At 40.0% G+C, this 18,741-nt stretch overlaps 1 protein-coding gene across 2 annotated transcripts in view; it reads right to left on the bottom strand.

Annotated features, from left to right (window-relative positions):
• Positions 1 to 6,487: 6,487 nt before the first annotated feature.
• rspo2 (R-spondin 2) overlaps positions 6,488 to 18,741 on the bottom strand; it is a 128,702-nt gene continuing 116,448 nt past the window's right edge. For both annotated transcript variants that reach the window (XM_072570993.1, XM_072570992.1), the window contains one exon: positions 6,488 to 7,251. In XM_072570993.1, coding sequence (XP_072427094.1) covers positions 7,215 to 7,251 — 37 coding nt within the window. In that variant the 3' untranslated portion in view covers positions 6,488 to 7,214. The remainder of the gene's footprint in view (positions 7,252 to 18,741) is intronic.

Here is an 18,741-nt window from a genome sequence, read left to right as displayed (position 1 = left end):
GTGGACGTCTGGAGGTGTCTCCACCCTACAGGTAGGGATTTCACATTTTTCTCCAATCCGCACAGATGTCACACGAGGATTGATTTTTTTCTGACCCCTGTGGTAACCCTGGACCTGGTGACATCCTGTACGATTGGTAATGTTGCCATCTCTGATCGTGCTCCAGTGTACCTCATGGTTAAAATTAAGGATGTTACAGTGGATTCACGGTACTGGTGACTGGAACCCTTTATTCTCATGGACAGCAAGTTTGTGGAGTATTTCTCGAGGGAATTTCGGGCATTCCTGGACATCAACATAGGCTCGGTTGATAGCTCATCTGTTCTCTGGGAAACTGCCAAAGCTTATGCCAGAGGGTTAGTTATTTTATATTCCACAAATAGGAAGCGGCAGAAGGGTGAGCAGTAACGTCTCCTTGAAGCACGGTTGAAGGCAGCCGAGAAGGCCTACTTTGACAGACCCTCGTTGGTCAAACTACAGAGGATTACGGCACTGCGGTCTGCACTAAATTCTGTGCTCACGCAGACGGCAAAGAAGGGGCTAGCTTTTGCAAAGCAAAGGTTATATGAGCATGGTGATAAGCCAGGCAAATACTTAGCATACCTTGCCAGAAAGACAAGTGCCCCACAAACCATTACAGCGATTAGGGAAGGGTCTGGGAACCTAACATGTGATTCTAAAAAGATTAATGTGGCGTTCCAGAGATTCTACTTTAAATTATATCAGTCTGAGAATTGTGAGGAGAGGCAGGCCAAAATAGAATCCTTTTTTAGAGATCTGAAGCTCCCGGATGTGACTCCCGAACAACAGCCCTTTCTCAATGCCCCAGTATCAGAGCAAGAAGTGCAAGAAGCTGTGAGGCAGTTTCAGAGTGTAAAGGCGCCCGGTCCTGATGGACTTCCCAGTGAATTCTATAAGGAATTTATAAGTATACTGTCAGGCCCGATGCTGAATATGTTTAATGATTCATACAGTCATGTTTGTCTCCCACCATCTCTGAGAGAGGCCAATATTTCACTTATCCTTAAAAAAGGGAAGGATCCGGAAGAATGTGCTTTATACAGGCCTATCTCGCTCTTAAATGTGGACTTTAAGATCCTTTCTAAGACTCTTGCGTTAAGGCTGGAGACGGTGTTACCTTCTATTATTAAAGAGCGTCAGACGGGCTTCATAAAGGGTCACAGATCCTCCAATAACACTGAAGGCTGCTTAACGTAATTCAAGCATGCCAACAGCAGTCAATACAGGCATTGGTGATTTCTTTAGATGCAGAGAAGGCATTTGACAGAGTTGAGTGGCCGCACCTTTCTATACTCTAGACCGGTTTGTTCTGGGCGAAGTTTTCATAAGATGGGTAAAGGTTCTCTACAGTGTACCTCTCACTGCAGTCATTACCAACGGGGTACGATCAAACAATTTTAATATTTCTAGGGGCAGCCAGCAGGGCTGTCCCCTTTCACCATTACTTTTTACGTTGGTGATTGAACCGTTGGCAGAGGCCATTCGTGGGGATCTCAATATATCAGCTCCAGAAATAGGGTCAAAATTACATAAGATCTCACTGTATGCAGATGATGTTCTGATTTTCTTGACAAATCTAGCAGTTTCAATGCCTTGCCTGACACAATGCATTCACGCATTCGGCACTTTTTCAGGGTATAAGATTAATTTTTGCTAAATCAGAGGCTATGCCTATGGGTGGTCTTACGAAAGAGTTGACTCTTGAGTGACTAAAGATTCCCATTTAGTTAGTCACAGGAGTGTTTTGTGTATTTGGACATATTCATTACTCCAGTTCTGGATTGGCTGTTCAAAGCCAATTTTACTCAATTATTTGAAAAAAATTAACAAGATCTTCAAAGATGGGAGGCACTTCCAGTAGCATGGTTGGGTCGGATAGCACTTAAGATGAATATTCTCCCTTGTTTGCTATAGCCTATATGGATGCTCCCCCTGATTTTCAATAAACAAACACGCAGGAGACTAAACAGTTGGTTCAGCTCCTTTATCTGGCACCATAAACTGCCCCTCATTAAATTAGCCAAACTGCAGTTGCCTCACAGATTGCGGGGAGTAGACCTTCCGGACATTAAAAATTACTAATTAAGCTCGCTTTTGACCTAGGTAAGTGATTGGTTTGTGGGGACCCTCTTTCACTATGGCTAGATATCGAAGTCTCCCAGGCAAGGTGCCCCCTTACCAGTTTGTGCTTTTTAGACAAGGTGAGGACAGTTAGGGAATATTGCCATAACCCAATAGTCATCAGTACTGTTAAGCATGGAGGGCAATTCAGCAGAGGGAAGGTAATATTGGCAAAACATCTTTGTTGACACCTTTAGTGGGTATGCTGGGTTTTCAACCAGGTATGATAGATTCAGGATTTAAACATTGGGCAGCTAGCAGTATAACTTGCATGGGTGATTTATTTGAGGGAGATGTAATGATGTCCTTTGATCAGTTAGTACAGAAGTATGAGTTACCTAACAGAGACCTCTTTCACTTTTTTCAAGTTAGGGATTTTATTCAAAAAAAACCCCACACTTTTGACTGATCCCTACAAATCTGACACAGAAAGAGGGGTACTAAGGGCTAAGAGTCAGTACTCTATGCCACCAATTGGGGGATGCCACCTCAGATGAGTCTGATCGACTCTGCAAGATATGGGAAAGAGAGTTGGGTGTTGAAGTTTCTTCAGAGGCAGGGGAGGATATTTGGGAGAATGCAAGGAAGATAATCAATTTGCAATAGGACCCATGCTTTATAGTTGAAGATTCTCCACAGGATCCACTTAGCCCCAGACCGTTTGTCAAAATTTAAACCAAGGGTATCTTCAGCATGTCCCAAGTGCAAGGTCTGTACGGGTACTCTTACCCATTGTCTTTGGTCTTGTGACAGGCTTCAAACATATTGGAGCACTATGGTGGGTGCAATGGAGAGGATTTTAGGTGTAGGGGTGAAGGACCCCATTTCGCTCCTTTTGGGCCTACCCATTGTATTTCCTGCAGACTCGCATAAGGCAAAACTTTTCAATATACTTACAGTCTGTGCAAGGAAGAATATCTTGCTAGGTTGGATATCCCAAAACCCCCCCAGGCCTGTCGGGTTGGCAGAAGATTGTTATAGAGCATATTCCCCTGGATTTTCTCACAAATATGGTACACCACAAAACTGAGAATGTTTACAAGACATGGCAACCCTTTTTGAAATACCTGGACACAGATTTATCTGCCACACTAACAAAGGCTTTTATATAGCCGTAACAATTGTGTTTCATGAGTCCAATATCCAGGGAGGAGGAACTGGGAATGTATGAGTTTTGTTTGGCTGGGCTGAGTTATTATTATTTGTTTGTTGTTAGATATTTATTTAGTTAGTTAGTTAGTTAGTTAGTTAAATAGCTAGTTTAGGTTTTTTAAAAATTTTATACTTCTCTATATATGTTTATACATTCATATAGGAGGGTGGGTTGGGGAATTTTTTTTATTATTTGGGTTTAGTTTTATACTATTTTTGTACTGTTTTGAATTGCATTGTTTTGTATTTGTTGTAATATTTAAAAATCTATCTTTTCTTAATAAAAATATATTATATAAGAGATAGTGAATATAAATTGCTCACATAATTGGGACTTAGAAACTAACTTTTAGGATTACAAATGGCATAACCAAGGAAGTGTTGATGATTTTAATGTGGATGCAGGAAACAACAAATTCAATTTGCAAACAACTTTAACATAAAATATGTTTTGTGCAAGACGTCATTGTATAAAGACAAATATTTTAGTGGTGTGAACAGACTGATAGCAGATGCAATAAATGGGAAGGAATTCAGTTTAGGAAGAAAGGAATGTGTATTTAAGGGAAGAGATTCTTTAAATGTATGGAAGAGAAGAGATTAAAGATCAGGAGTTAAAGCCCTTGAATGTTGAAGCTAAATGGTTTTAAGGGTTTTTATATACAGCACAAGAGATAAAATTGAAATATTGATGGAGTCACAAGTGGAGGACCTTGTACTGACTTAAGGACTTTTTTTAAAAAAGGCATTAAAATCATAGAGCATGCAGAGTGTAGATTCGCCAGGAAGACGTCAGTGAGGGAAACAATAATAATGAAGAGTGACTCAAGATACTGGGATTATTTGCAATGCAGTAAATAAGGTGAAGATGAGTGTTATCTTTGTTTATTATGAAGGATTTTGACAGGGCAAATAAAGGAGAGAGAATGTGTGTTTCCTCTTTGGAGAGTTTCAATTTTAAGTCATCTCTGAGAAAAAAAAGGTTCTTGCCTTCATATACAGGTTTGCTGCAGCATGAGATGAAAGCAGTGACAGAGATATAGACTAAATCCAATTTTTAAGGTAAAATAAGTACATCAAGCAAAGAGAGATTCAGGGTTATGGAGACAGCAAGGCAGTAATATTAGCTTGGAATTGATTCATGGTTTTGGAGGAATTGGAACGAAGGGTTTAATATAATTACAAACCGAAAAAAGCAGTAAGATTAGTATGGAATCAATACAAGGTTATAGGAAGGGAGAAATGAAGTGGTTTTAGTTTGGAATTGATGCATGGTTTTAAGGGGAGTAAGGCAGAGGGATTAGTTCAGGAGTAATACAAGTTTGTAGAGAGAGAATGGGACTGTGAAATTAGTTGCAAGTGAGGGTTAGTTTTGAAAGAGTTTAGTGAGGAATAGTCAAACAAATATTTTTTTTCATAAACTGGTCCTAAAGAAATTGATCAAGTAGCAAATAAAGAGTAATAATAGATTCTGCTTGATGTAAAATGACACCAATACATTCCAATTTTCTTTACAACAAACAATTGAGATCCCACTTTATTTATCAATGCAAAACCAAGGTTAAAAAAAATACATACCTTGGAACAATCCTCACTGAAGGAAGTAATATGTAAATAGAGCTGTGTATGCATAGTTAACAGTGAACTGGAAAACAATTTACTCAATTTTCACAATTCATTTCAGACTTAACCACACAATTGTATAAAAGGTCATAGCTAAGTTTGTAATAGTGGTATTAGATTACCTTTCAACAGGGATCCACAGTGTGACCTAGGACCAGCAATCCCAAGTTATACTGTTAGTTCCGCATTCGATTCAAACTTGCCAAAATAGATATCAAAGAGGCAACTGGTAAGTCAGTCAGTTTGCTGTTCACTGGTGACAAAGTTCTCTTCATGTCAGTTGCAGCTAATGTGGAGGCAGTACAAAAGGTATAAGTGGTGACCAATTACTATCATTGCAGTGGAAACCTTACCAATGAAAATGCCAAGGTAAAAGCAAAAGAAATCACAAAATGACATTATATAGCAAAAGCAAACTTTGATGAATAAACATGCCCTACAGGACCACAATTTGAAGTTAGAGATTAGGTTTGCATTAACTGGCTAAATCACAACCACAGGCTTGCATCATCTTTAATAGGACCAAAGCAAATCAAATAGTTGTCGAGGTCCGATGCTTATCTGTAGGATGACAGCATGAGACACTTGATAGTGAATAGATCCAAATATTTCAAAGGACAGTGATTTTGAGATCACATTTCCTTTACCAATGAATGACTCTGCAGCTGGTCTTCGGCCTCTTTGAACTGATCATGGTAGCACAACGTCATGTTCACAGATCTGAGTCACTACCTTCGTATAGTATAGATTATAGTTGGAGAAAAAGGACAAGTCAAGCTCTCAATGTATGTTTATTGTTTAGAATGATGGGATTTAAAATCAAAAGGTTATTGGTATTTCAAGGGAGACAAGATACAGTGTTCACTTGACTATTCCTTTGAAAGACTTATCTTAAGGGTGAATGAGTTGGGTTTTTACCCATTGAAACTTGGAGGATTGAGAGGAGATCTCATTGAAACAAAAGATCCTGAATGAAGGGGACAGACTGGATATTACCCTTGGAGGAAGACAGTTTTAAGATGGAGATGATGAGAATTTCTGTGGAGAAGATAATTGAGGCTCTCATTGAATTTATTCAAGACTGAGATTGAAAGATTTTTGATAAGTAAGAGTCAAGAGTAATGTGGGCAGAGATTAAGGTGGAAGCAATACCATAACCAGCTCAATGATGATTGCCTGAACATGTGATACCGTTCCAAGGGCACAATAGTTGACTCTTGTTCCAATATTCAACCACATCAGAACGTTTACTATTGATCCTCAAGTGCTTGCTTGTTAAGCTTCAATCTGAAGAAAAGTATAGCTGAAGCATGGAGTAGAAATTTTAGACCATTGTACATAAAACCTGTTAGTACACACATTGAAACTAATATTATCACTGCATAGTTTGGAGACACAAAATATACAACAGGTTTGGTTATTAAAGATTCATTAGCTTTTAAGGTAGGATTCAAACTAGATTTTTGATGTCTGGCATTATAATTCTTCAAAATATAAATTTTCACAAGCTAAGAGATCGAAGGAGGTAACTGGCATCAACTACAATAAAGCAGACGGTCGACACGTTAAATTTTTACATGTTCAGTAAATAAGTTTATTATAGGTAGACTCAGCTTTGTGTACATGCCAGTCAAACAATGAGATATTCATTGCTTGTAGATATACAGATACAGCCTTTGAAGCATTTTATTTCAGCACAGGTTCTATGCTGAGGATTATATACATTGTAGCTCCGCTTGTAATCACACATCAAGGGTTGGTCTTTTTGGAATGTACAATAAAAGAAAACAAAAATGCATTAAATGAACAGTCCTCTTCCTGTATTAGAAAGTCTTCTTTCATATAAATAGTTGGAACAAGTCCCATTCTCCACATGTTTCTGCAACTGTTCAAGCAGGGATTGGTGGGGTTTTTCTGCCTTTTTCTGCACGCTGCTGTTGTTTTAATCTGTGTTATCATTTTAATGGCAGCTTGCTGGGCCAACCTATTCCCACTGGCCTTTGTAAAAGTCATTGACACACCAAACTCATTCCATTCAGCTCAAAAAAGGAGGCAACAACAAAAAAAAAAGTATAAATAAAACAAAGCTTGTGGACTCTCTTTCTCTCATTACTCGCCACTGATATTGTCAGAAGCAGCAGAACTGTCAAATGTGTGGTGTGTAGGAGGGTGGAGGGGCTTGACGTACTTTGTGTAAATAAAGGGGTTTGATCTTTTACTGGTCAGTTTTCTCTGTAGCTTGAAGGACAACGTACTGTTTGCGATCCTTATGCCTGATCCTCTTGCCCTTCCTCTTGTTAGCACTCTTGCCTTTTTGTTTCTTTTGCTTTCTCTCTGTAGACAAAAGACAAGAGTAGAAAATGGTTAGGATTCCCCTTTCTTGAAGACCTCCAGACAAATCAAATAGATTAAAGCAATCTAGAATATGGATGATATTGGAACTTCATGCTCTCTTTACCCCAAAAGGAATAAAGTCAAGCTCTGTCCAGCCAAGGTGCTCCTTCAGCATCATCTACCACTAAGATCTAAAGACAATGGCAGCAAGATGCATGACACCACCACCAACTCGGACCATCCTGACTTCACTATCACTGGGTCTGGAAGTCTCTCCCTAACAGCACTGCAGTGTATTTACAGCATATGGACTGAAATGCTTCAAGGCAGCAGCTCACCAGCTTCAAGGGCAATTAGAGATGGGAACAAATGCTGGCCTTGCCTAAATCCTGACCACCAGTTAGAAATGGCATCTATCTTCATCACAATACCTTCAGGAGGGTTTTCTGCTGCAAACAAACAGTTCTATTCCCAGGTGAAGACTATAGATGTCTTGGCAAGAATTATTTACTGAACTTTTAAATTTCAACATGTGTTTTGTTTAAAAGTAAGACATCCAGCCAATGCTAACTGCACATGGAAATTCACTAACTGTCTGGCCAAGCTCCGAGAATGCCATAGAATGTTATGCATAAAAAAAAAAGGTGCCAAGTAAAGTCCACGCAGTAATCTTTCAAAGGGAGAACGGCAATTCAAAGCACACTGGACTTTAATCTCCTGTGGCTACAGAGATAATGAGGGGCTGACTATCCACCTCAGCAGAAAGCCATCTCCTCTGGATCATGTCACAATTACAGAATTATTTACACTTCCAAGAATATACAGAAAACCAAGTACAACCTTGGTCTGTACTTACTAGGCTAGTGAGAGACTGTGTACTGTGAAGATCATGCCTCGAGGAGAACCATTAGATACTCCTGCTCTGCATGTGGAGGAAGGCTCTCTCCCAAAAGCAGGAAACGGCGCCAATAAGTATATAGGACAAAAGCCTATCAGCTAAATTATAGAGCCATGAATTGCAAAATCAACAACTTTGCTACATAGAGTGTACTGGCACCATTCAACTTAACAGCAATGTTCCACAGAATGCTCTTCACAGAACCCAGAGGCTGGAGTGGTGTATCTTTTTGACTGCTTTTTACTCTACTCATTTCTAATACATACATGCATGTCATGTTTTGTTATCTGTTCTATGTTTAGAAACTGAAACTCACTCTTTCTCCAAGAAAGCCTGCTAAATTGACTCATTTTTAAATACTTCGATTGGGAAGAGTCAAAGTTCGGAAACAGACTTTTTGGTTCAACTCATCCATGTCGACAAGACATCCCAATCTTACAGAGTCCCATTTGCCATCATTTGCCCCATATCCCTCGGAGCCCTTCCTATTTAATTAATCCACCCAGATGTTTTTATTGTTCCCACCTCCTCCACTTTCTCTGGCAGCTCATTCCATACACACCCCACATTCTGCATGAAAAAGTTACTCCTTGGGTCCTTTTTAAATCTTTCCCCTCTCATATTAAACCTATGCCCTCTTGTTCTGACCCCCCATCCCCAACCCCAAGGAAAAGGGATACTTTTGAAACATTAACCTAGTTGTGACAGAGAGACATTCAAGGAAGGGAAGATCATTCACCCATCCTCACCTAGAAGCATAACCGTTTGGGTAACTTCTCTAGAATGATGATGAATTGGGTACCAATCACAGGGGGCATTGGATATTGCAACTTGTTAACCAAAACCAGTTTCTTGCCTTCCTGTCCCAATGACTCCATCATCGTGCTTACAGATATTAACCCATTCCCCAAGAGTCAACCTGCAGTCCTCTATTTCAGCTTGCTTGGTGTACATGTTACAGGGGTAATCAATCCAGTTAGCATCATCTTACAATGTATGGACCAGATCTGATTAACATGAATGTTTGTACAGTAACTTTAGCACTAAATACAATAACTTGTATTAAATCTGTAGTGTACCTATATCATAAGATACTCTCTGACTAACTCTTTGTACCTTTGTTTCCACATTCCTATCCCTACAGGCAGTATCAATCCATTCCAGCTAGGGGCATCTAATACCCAGAAGTGCAGAGAGGGCTTTTGTTTAATGCCTCAGTGCTTGGTCTTATTAGATTGGCCAGCAGCTCCTAGTCCCAACTGATGTATTTGCTTCTGTTGGAAAACATTTGTCAGAAGAGGGTTCTTTTCCAGAAAAAGAGGAATTCAATATTCATCAGCTCAAATAATGAGCTTTTTGAAATCATTGCCCTATACATACAAACTGGAATGCATTAGCCATGAAGTGTTTTTTTTAAAAAAAAAGCCAGAGTAAACACAACCCTAGGACTGTAACAAAGCAGCTATATGTCACAATGATTAATTATTAATATATTACACAATATATAAAAACTCTCTTGCAAGACAGACAGTACACTAAAGTGAACTTTAAACAGACATCAGACAGACAAATTGCTTTAAGATCTGACTACACAGTTCCCATAAGTGGACCGTCTCGGTGCCAGTATTACAAGCACTGTAAGATGGCCCCATGTTTAAACAGTAGGGGTCATGCATCTCAGCGCTGGAGCCTCAGAATGACAGCACATTCTTGAATGTACTCCTGTGCTACCACTCAAGGTCAGTATCTCAAAACAGGGGGTGCATCCATATGGGACTGAAAGGAGGATGAATTTCTCCACTAAGGTGGTGGCGAATTTTTGGAATTCTTTACCCCAGAAGGCGATGGAGATTCAACCATTGATGTATATTCAAGACATATCAGTAGATTCGTGTATCAAGGGGCTGGAATGGGAAAATGGTGTTGAGGTCAGAGATCAATCAAGATCTAGTTGAATGGTGGAGCAGGCCTGAGGACTAATCACTGACTCCAGCTCCTATTTCCTACGTTCCAAAGTAAACCAAGGAATCGTGATTTGATGATAGGTCACTGATTTTAAACATTTTTCTTTGTTTCTCTCAAACGATGCTACCAGACCTGCTCAGTATTTCCAGTTCTACTTTATTTCAGATTTCTAGCATCTGCAATGCTTTGTGTTGCAAAGCAAAGCATTTGATCATAGATTAGAGAGATAAATGTTCAGTTCCTTTGCAATGCTGATTTGTCAAAACTTGTCAAAGAAAAAGGATAAGGTAAATTGAAAGAATTCTACCCACACAATGATTTACTACATTACGGGTCATGAATGATTAAACAAGTCATCATCTCATCCTCAAAACTATTCCAACATTACTCAACGTTTGATTGAATAAAGGTCATTGATGTTAGCAAACCCTTTATAAAGAAACAAACTAAACTGAAGACAGAAACATGACAGCAGATATTTTAGGAGTACTGTAAGTAAAACTTTACATTAGCTAGTATCAAAATACAATTAACATTCGACCATTAAATTATCTCAAACTACCGCCAGTACTTACTGCAGTAATGTTCCTTTGCAAAGGGACTTTATAAATTCAACACCATTCACAGCTCCATCGATCCTGAAGCAGTCAGCATCTAGGCTGAGTGACAGCAAACAACATTCGGACCAAACAAGCACAAGCCAATGGCCACTTCCAATGTTTGATATTCAATGTCAATACTATTATAAAGCTCTCCTCTCAACTATCAACATCCTGAGGCTTACCAGAGATCAGAAACTCAACTGTATCAGCCAATTACAGCCACTTGGTGGGCGGCACTGTGGCACAGTGGTTAGCACTGCTGCCTCACAGCGCCAGAGACCCAGGTTCAATTCCCGATTCAGGCGACTGACTGTGCGGAGTTTGCACGTTCTCCCAGTGTCTGCGTGGGTTTCCTCCGGTTTCCTCCCACAGTCCAAAGATGTGCAGGTCAGGTGAATTGGCCATGCTAAATTGTCCGTAGTGTTAGGTAAAAGGGGTAAATGTAGGGGTATGGGTGGGTTGCGCTTCGGTAGGTCGGTGTGGACTTGTTGGGCCGAAGGGCCTGTTTCCACACTGAGTAATCTTACATACAGGGCAAGTTAAAGACTTGGAATTTTGCAGTGAGTAACACATCGCCTCAAAGCCTACAAATGCACAAGTCAGGAGTGTGATGGAATACTTCCCACTTACCTGGATGGGTCCGGCTCTGACACAGTTTGTTACCATCCAGGACAAGGCAGCCTGCTTGACTGGCATACATGCTGTGTCCATGTGGCACTCTTCCATAAAAGATTAGTAACAATACAACTTGACTGGCCATCTTCTGAGAAATTCACATGGTCAAATTCCACCAGGCCATTATTTATGCAACTGCTCCTCACCTTCAGACCTTAGGTGGTGTACCCCCAAAACATGTGAAAAGCTGACATGTGAAGCTAATTTGAAGTGATTTGCTTATTGGCTTTTAGTATTATGCCAAGTTATTTTAGAGAGAATTGAGATTTGCCACCTTGTTTGAAAGTTGATGAATCCTTTGACACCCAATGAAAGCCTAAATTGAGTCACCAAGCACTATGTTCAATCTGTTTTAGATATATCAGAAGGAATTGGTACCCCAAGATAACCCATGTTGACACAGATGACTGCATTGAGCAAAACTTCTAGATCGGAGTATACGCAGATATAATTACTGCACATCAGAAACAGATTACCTCAATCTAACCACTAAGTTCCACATTAGTTTCTGCCTCTCCTCACCCTGTATTTCCCACTCCATGGTGTGTGCATCAAGCTTTCTTGGAACACATCAATCTTCTGCACCAATCACTCCATGCACAGTGCATTCCACATCCTCACCATATTCTGGGTAAAGCAAAAGCTATTGACTTCACAAGTGAAAATCTATCATGTAAGTGTACGCGATTTCAATCTGGACACAAGCAGCCCAAAATTACAGCTTTTAAACATTCTCTTCACAACAGAAAATTTAAAAGAAAATACTGGAAACATGGAAACTTGGAAAACAAAATGACATTTATTGGGCGACATGGAAAGAGAGAGAGTCTTTTTTAATGTTGCATATACAGATTGAATTGGTTATCTGGTTGAAACAAACAAAATCCTTCCCATAAAAACTACTACTACAACACTCCATGCAATTCTATTAACTTTGGCAGTCTAAGGTTTATTGAAAACATAGAAAACAGGAAAATAGTAGTCCAAAGTGGTCTACTCCTTATCCTTAGACAGTGACCTCTAGTCCTGCACTCCCAACATCCAGAAAATCCTTCCTGCATCTACCCTATCTAGCCCTGTTAGAATGTCATTAGTTTGATGTTCCTCTTCATTCTCCTGAATGCCAGTAAATATTATCCTAACCAATCCAAAATATGTCAGTAAGGCCTTCCCAGGATCAGCCTGGTAAACTTATGATCCCTCTTTGGCAGGACATCCTTCCTCAGATAAGGAGGCCAAAACAGCATACAATATGTTGTATAGTTGTAGTAAGAAACCTTTGCTCCTGTATTCAAATCCACTTGCTATGCAGGCCAACATACCATTTGCCTTCTTGACTGCCCACTATTCCTGCATGCTTACCTTTAGTGACTGGTACATAATGACAAGGTAAAAACAATGACTGCAGATGCTGGAAACCAGATTCTGGATTAGTGGTGCTGGAAGAGCACAGCAGTTCAGGCAGCATCCAAGTAGCTTCGACGTTTCAGGCAAAAGCCCCTGATGAAGGCACATAAATGACACCCAAGTCTTGCTGCACAATTGCTCGATTAATAGGCAGATAACAATCTTCCTTCCTGTTTTTGCTACCAGTGGATAACCTCACATTTTCTACATTACCTGCATCTCCCAGTTTATCCAAATCACAAAGCATCTTTGCACCCTCCCCATAGTTCACTCTCCCACCCTGCTTTGTGCCGTCTGCAAATTGAGATGTTACATTTAGTTCAATCACCGAAGGGTCTGTTTCCCTGCTGTACATCCCTATGACTCTATATTAGAAGAACAATTATAAAGTTAGTATTGCAAAGTGAGGATCAGATCCTCACCACTCCATCACCATGCACAAGGCAAGTACAACATTGTCAGAGACTGATCAAGGACAGTGTCTTCAAGCAAAATCAAAAAAGTTTCAGTTATTCAGCTGGATCTTAGCAGATTTGCAACATCAGTAGCAGAAGACTAGTAGGACATCAAATGCAGAATCCAATGCAGAATAAAATTTTATCCTTACAGTTATCTGCTCAAACTTGAAAATTATCCAGATGCCAAATCTGCTTTGAAATTGAAACAAAAGAGGTGTCAAGAATAGGAGAACATCCAACTCCTTAAGCCTGTGCCACCAATCAATCTAAACCTTCACTCCTCCGTAATTTCACTCCATTGACCTGACTTTGCTCCATATCCCTACACCTGGTCAAAAAGAAAACTCTTGAAATCTATAGCTCCTCTATGAGCTTGGGTTGATGGAAGGAGCATACATTATTTGCCATGTAAGTACTAACAATGACCATCTCCAAAAAAAAAGGGAAAATCTAACAGTTGTCAATGAGCTGGCATTGGTATTGCCATGGCTGAATCCCACACTAAAAGCATCCCAGGTGACACTACCAACCAGAAATGAACTGGACTAGCCATATAAACAAGAGCAGGTCAGAGGTAAAGAATTCTGCAGTGAGTAATTCACCTTCTGACTGGTGTCAGGTAGATAATGGACAGGCATTGGGGAGGTACACTTCATAAATACACTCAATTTATCTGGACGAATGCAGTCCCAACACTATCAAGAAATTCAACACCATCCAGGACAAAGTAGTGCACTTGATGGGCACCCTTACTGCTTTGATCATTCACTCCTTTCTTCAAAAAAAATGCACAATGGCCACAGGGTGTACTGTTTAAGAGATGTTTTGTAGTAACTCACCAAACACCCTTCAACAGCACCTTCCACCCACCATCTAGAAAGACAAGGGCAGCAGGCGCATGGAAACCTACCATCTGTAAGTCATACACAAATCTGACTCAGAACTATATCCCTACTCTTTCACTGTCGTGAAGTCTAATCCTAGAACTCCTTTGTTCAAGCAATATGGGGTAAGGCTACAGCAGTTTAGGAACATGGCTCACCACCATCTCACAAAAACATTAGGATAGGTTACAAAATGTTGGCCCAGTCAGCAAGGCTCTTAACTTGTGATTGAATACAATAAACAAGAAAAATCTGATGGAAAGAAGTCAGTGAAAATCAGAGAAAGGGATGCAGTTACTGCTGTCCTCAGCTGAAGTAATGTGAAAGGAAAATTTCATGGGCTGAATATTAAAATGGATTTAAGTGTTTGACCCAGTTTTAAGGTTTAACCAGCCTTTGAGAACGGGATGCCTAATAAATTTGTGCTTTAAGTTACAGTAGCCAGTAAAATTTCCAAATCAAAAGTTAAGGCAAGCGTCTCCTTCATTGGAACAATTGTCGAGATCAGTCATAATGACAAAGGTAAACTTTCAGGCACGAGAGGAGTAGTGTCTCACTGCTTATTCTTAAGACAAAGACAATTAGGGACCTTAGCAACACTGAGCCAAAGCTTAGCAGCATAGTTCAGAACCAAAGTTTTGGGCTACTTCAGTACAGAATAATAAAGTGTGACTTCTCCAGTTGAAAGAGAGAAAAATCAAAGAAATGTTCAAATTTACAACTTCGTATTTTAAAATTCAGAACCATTTTAAATGGTGGACAACTTATTTAAGAAAAGCAATCCAAGACAATTAATTCAGTAATTTTTGTTGAAAAAATATTTCAACTCTGACATGTTATTTATTTCTCTTAATTCAAACTACTGGATAATTTAGTGTTTCTTCACAAAAAAATATTTTGAAGTATCAGCAGTGGATAGGGTTCAAAGTTGTCAAAATTTGGAATGTGGTTCTTAAATATAACCATGAACTTGTCACCATGATATCTAAACTGAAAGGGCAAAGACTAGTGTTTGAAGGGTTAAAAGTACAGCTGCAAGGACACATTGTCAACACTGGAAACTAAAGCTTAATGCCGCAGTCGAGGAGTCACACGTAGGCAAGAGTAGAGAAATAGAAAATGCTTGCTCCTCCTCAATTGGAAACGTATATAAAAATAAAACTTGCAGTGAAACCATGGCCTTATAAAGGAATAAAATAATGATTCCAGCGCCCCCACCCCTTCCCTCATCCTGAATAATCTTCTTGCAGCACACACTACAGGGAAGATGTGTGCCAAATGGATGTTTTTAAGGGAAATACTATCCCTGGTTTTAGTTTGAATTATAGTTCAAGGTCCAATAAGAAAGGGAAAAATATGGTTTCATCTTTTTGAGCTGTTAACAGACCCCTACCGTTATAGAAATGTCTCACTTTCTACAGTTACAAAACCAACCTCAAGGAATATTTAATGGCTGTTTGGCATGGAGCTATTCATACTTTCAGTACACTCGATTGGCCGTATGTCACGTAACTTTCTCTTTTGCAAATCAGACCCACATTCGGCAGCGTATGTTTTTTTTTGGAAGAGTGAGCATGAGAGAGAGGGGGATAAACACAGTCAATGTTAATGCTATGGGTCAGAAGTCGATATCACAGTGGGATTCATGAAACAAAAGCAGTGTAGGGATTTGTCAAGAGGAAATACTGTCAGAAAAGACGACTGAGAAATGGATGGAGTGATTCAATGTTAGGGGTTCAAGACACTTGGGAATGGGAGAATAAAAAGAAGAAAGCACGCATAATATTGAGTGGAAAACAAGCAAGCAGCCAACAACCACAGCAGGGAAGAGGACAGGGAAATGTCACATGGAATCATCGGAAAAAAAGCAGTTGCAGCAGTAACGCGCATACAATCCATAACTGCAAGAATTAGTAATCAAACAGAACAGGCTCAGTTATATTTGAGGCCCATACTCCTTTCCTATCAGTTCCAAATTATTCATCTTTTTTCTTTTGTTCCAAGCAGTAGGATAAAAGAAAAATCAAAAACTCAACAGCTCTTCAGGTGGCTGACAGCAGGCCCTAGAACAGTGCATCTGCATTCATAGGAACCAGAGGAGGCCATTCAACCCCTCTGGCCTGCTAAGCCATTCAACTCAATCACGGCTGATCCTTACTTCATTGTCATTCACCAACCTTTATACCTCAAGTTCAAACAATGTAACCCATTCAACTGTACGACTGCTACAGATTAAGCTGAACTCTTTTAGCATGATTAAATAGGTTGTCTCACTTCAGAGTCAGGTGGCAGCGGCTTGAAATCCCACTCAAGAGACTTGGACACAAAGCTGTAAAAACTGGCACCTTCCAACAGTAGTGCAGAAGATAATATTCCCAGGCAAAAAAAGTGTCAAAACAAGGTCCCATCAACCCATTTGAATGTTTCTTAAAGAAAAGCCTACGGCAGTAATAATGAATAAAGTGTTCTCCCCAATGACCTGGCCAATATTTATCTCCAAATCAATAATTCAGACTATCTGGTCATTATCACATTGCTGTTTGCACCTGATGTACACAAAATGGCTGCTAATCAGCTTTCTCAGAGACCAGAAATGGTAGCACACCTAATGGCAAATGTGTAGATTAGCTTTCCTGCACAATTATGTTCCTCATAGCTCATTACATATCAATGGGTGGGGAAAAGCACCAGACAATATAGTCAGACAGTTCTAGAGTCCACCAGGATCAGGCCACAAACATCCAGGCATCACATTTAAGAGATGTTTATTTCTCAACCTCACCGGAGATATAGTGATCGTTAGGTAAAGCTCACCACCAGTCATCTCTCCCCCTCTCTCATTAGAGAATCATCTACAGGCATCTGGAACTATAGTGACATTCACCATTTCATAAATGTATAATGGTGTTGTATAAACCAATCCACAGAATTAATCAATCTCTGGCAAGTGGTTGGTTACTAGATCATTATCTTTAATCACTCACAATCCCGACTGATGAAGGAAGTCTGGTGGCTGGAGGTCAGTGTCTGTGGGCACCTCAAGAGAACCTGGCTCCAATGCTGCAAGAAGATGAATAACAAGGCATGTGCTAATGTCTACACCATACTTCATGATAGATAGCAATGAGAGTTATTGTTGCACTATTGCCATTGCAGAGCACGGTCTCCAAGAGTTAAATGCCAGGCATCTCCAGATACTTGATGCACAGCCAATACCTGCCACATCATTGTAATTACCAAAGTAATATTTACTGGCACCGTGGTGGCACGGTCGCTCACATCATACAAGGTAAAACAACAGAGGAGCTACAGTACTCAGCTCATACACCATCAGTTCACTGAGTTTGCATCACAATTAGGTTTTCACCCCCAAAGGTTTGCATGGGACAAGGATTTGAGTTCATCCTGACATTATTTATCTGGGTAAAGTTAGCCACTTTCACTGCCTCATTTGGGCAGGTTTATTGACCTGATCAGGCTTCACTTAACTAAAAGCCAGACTTCAAGAGCTGTTCAACATAGAAAGGCTTCACCCCTTACTTCAACACTAAGCATTTATACAATTAGACAGCTTGGTTATGCAGGAGCAACTGACCGAAGTAATAGTTTGTACTCAGAACTTGGAGGAATAATTCTTCCTTATCAGAATTGAGTTTGTGATCACACTTGCACCCCACTTCTGCCCAATACAATTGCATCATGAACTCAATTCCAGTTTGCTGTGGTGCTGTTGAGAATGTGTGACATGCTAATGAGTGCAAAATAAGCTCCTGACCACAAAAAAGGTCTCATCAGACCACACCTGAAAGCTTTATAATAAGTGTTTAACCTGTTGGGTCTCCCAATTATACCTCTCTGCCCAACCTTCTAAAAGCTCTGGGTAGGCTCAGATAATTCCAGCCAAGTTGCCATTTAAATAATAGCTATACGTCAAACATAACTCATCCCCTTTTGATCTCTGGAATTTTCAAACCAGTGGACTCTACCACCAAGAGAACAAGGGTAGTAGACACATGACAATACCACAACCTCACCTCTAAACTGCGCACCATTACAACTTGGTACCATATCGTTGTTCCTTTACTTGTCACTGGGTCAAAGTCCTGGAACTCCATCCCTAACAACACTGTGGGTGCACCAACACCACATGGACTGGATCAGCAATTCAAGGCAAAGGAAGACAGCAAAAGGTGGTCTCCAATCTCATCTCAATAATACATCTCACAGGATCATGCCCAATAGATTTCCCCAAAATAAAAAATTTTGCTACATAATATTACCCACAGAAGTGGCATCTGATTTGAAATACTTACCTCTAAATTGTTTTGCAGAAAGAACTTAAAATCCCTCTTTTTGATGGCTGCAGCAGTAGAAAGGGATTAGGGGAGATCCTGATCTGACTTAAGTGCAAATACCCATTCCTGCAGGATCTCTCCTGGCTGTGGTCAAAGCCACAGCCAGGAGGGCGACTACACACTCATTGAAGAGCCAGCTTCAAACCTGGAAGCTATTAGAATTAAAACATACCTCTATCACCTGCAAACACAGTAGATAATTCTCTAGTTGTTTGGATAAAGTTAAGGGCAGCACAGTGGTTAGCA

Source organism: Chiloscyllium punctatum, chromosome 5, assembly GCF_047496795.1.
Source record: "Chiloscyllium punctatum isolate Juve2018m chromosome 5, sChiPun1.3, whole genome shotgun sequence".
NCBI lineage: Eukaryota > Metazoa > Chordata > Chondrichthyes > Orectolobiformes > Hemiscylliidae > Chiloscyllium > Chiloscyllium punctatum.
The sequence above is the reverse complement of the archived record's forward strand: the minus strand, read 5'-3'. Positions and strand labels throughout refer to the sequence as shown.